The 2147-nt window shown below is 35.5% G+C and overlaps 1 protein-coding gene across 1 annotated transcript in view; it reads left to right on the forward strand.

The window, feature by feature from the left end:
- Positions 1 to 6: 6 nt before the first annotated feature.
- The window catches only part of LOC105571056 (fatty acid synthase-like), a gene marked incomplete at its 3' end in the record, with an annotated part of 5473 nt that continues 3332 nt past the window's right edge, over positions 7 to 2147 (forward strand). The window contains exons 1-4 of the mRNA XM_012028528.1: positions 7 to 40; positions 1081 to 1499; positions 1583 to 1876; positions 2087 to 2141. Of these exons, the coding sequence (XP_011883918.1) occupies positions 1137 to 1499; positions 1583 to 1876; positions 2087 to 2141 (712 nt within the window). The remainder of the gene's footprint in view (positions 41 to 1080; positions 1500 to 1582; positions 1877 to 2086; positions 2142 to 2147) is intronic.

The raw sequence follows: 2147 nt of genomic DNA on the forward strand, positions 1-2147 counted from the left end.
TGCCTCCATCCTAACACACAATTTGGATTTTACTGTCTTGGTATATATTATACTTATTATATCTTCGATAATATTATCTGCTTATCGATATGCATTTATTTATTTTTATCTTTATGAATTAACAATTAATGAATATCTGAATCCGATTAAGTTTCTATTTTTAAATACTATTATATGGGGACGTTCAGGATTTGTAGAGGAGTGACAGAGCTGTAAATGACGGTCCCTTCCTTGTATAATAACGAAAGATTTATTCCCTCGTCACACTAGTAGAATATGTATGTACACGATTTGTAAATCGAGTATATGTAAGCCACACCCGCGTGCCGGTGTATCGCTGGATTTACTGAATTCTGTTTTATTCGAATAATGCGCCCGATTGCGCGGCGCTTCGCAAAATACGCCTTTATCGGCGTGTAAAATTGAGATTTTTCTTATGGTACGCTATGTGCAGCTCGGTGAGCGTTACCTGGGTCGAGTCGTACGGTTCTTCTGGCTCGGGTCTGCTCTCTTCGGAGATGGACCAGCCCGCGGAGTTTGAGTTGCCTGGTCTAGACAGGCCCGCGTCCGGCCGGGCAGCCATTTTGTAGGCGCGCCTACGGTCGCCACATGCTATAACAAATATTAATTTCATTGCAACTGTTTCAATGAAAAATTTATGTTTAGGAAGATACACAGTTTTAGATATTGGGAAAAGTACGGGCAAACTGACAAAGTGAAGAGAATTTTATGAATGTTTTGCATTGACACAGGAGCGAGTGGGAAATTATCAATATTAATATAAATATTAATATTTTGTTATAATTTACTGGCGTCAAATATTTCTCGATGTAAATTTATTATAGCTTATCTCTGTATCATTGAAAAATATGTATATAGGTATATTGCCATAAAAAATGTATATACAATTTATATTGTCTATGTTAATGCTACTAAACAAAATAAAAATACGAATAGAATTTACTTTATCGGGAACATTAATTTTGTTAGTGTTTGCTGTCTATTTTTGCAATTAAATTATAACTCACAATTAGTTATAAGGAAGTTATGAGGAACTTTATTGAGATTGATTTCTTTCAGGTGTTTTATCATCTGACGGTTATTGTAAACCATTTGATCAGGACGGTACTGGGTATATGCGTAGTGACACGACTGCCGTAATATATCTGCAAAAAGCAAAGGATGCAAGACGAAGATATGCAACCTTGGTACACAGTAAAAACAATTGCGACGGCTTTACACAAGAAGGTATTACTTATCCGTCGACTGAAAAACAAACACTATTGTTGAAAGAATTTTATGAGGAATGCGGCATTTCACCCGCTGAATTATCTTATATGGAGGCACATGCAACTGGCACCATAGTCGGTGATCCCGTAGAAGTCACCGCCATTGATCAAGCTTTATGCTCTAAAAGAGAAGCTACTCTATTAATGGGCTCGGTAAAATCAAACCTTGGACATTCTGAAGGAGCTAGTGGTTTTTGCCAAATTGCAAAGGTGCGATAAAATACTTTAACATAACATTGTAACTTATAGTAATTGCACAATTATAATTACTTAGCAAAAATCTTCTTTTGAAGGTATTGTTGGCGATGGAAAGTGGTATAATTACACCTACTATACATTTTAAACAACCACGAAAAAATCTGACGGCCATTCTCGAAGGAAGAATAAAGGTTGTCACTGAATTAACCAAATGGAAAGGTGGTTATGTTGGTATTAATTCCTTTGGATTTGGCGGTGGCAATTGCCATATATTACTGAAGTCAAATCCTAAACAAAAAGTTAATAATGGAGCGCCGAACGATGACTTACCTAGACTTGTAATCGTGTCAGGACGCACGGAAGAAGCGGTTAAAGTCATTTTAGATGATGTAAGTAAATATTATATTTTATTTAGCGGTTTTTTGCGGTCAAAACACTCATTAAAAATCAATCGCAGTATTCGATAGTCAAAGTTGGTAAAATTACTTGTTTGAAGTAATAAAAAAAATTCGATTTTAATTTTCCACACAGAACAAAACTATTTAAAAAACAATAGCTTTTTTATGCAACGTACAAATATTTCTTCTTTCTGAATGCAGGTACGATGTCGACCTATAGATGCAGAGTATATAACACTACTGCATCACATTCATAGCGATG

The sequence above is a fragment of the Vollenhovia emeryi genome, unplaced genomic scaffold, assembly GCF_000949405.1.
Source record: "Vollenhovia emeryi isolate VEMERY1.0 unplaced genomic scaffold, V.emery_V1.0 DF941282.1, whole genome shotgun sequence".
NCBI lineage: Eukaryota > Metazoa > Arthropoda > Insecta > Hymenoptera > Formicidae > Vollenhovia > Vollenhovia emeryi.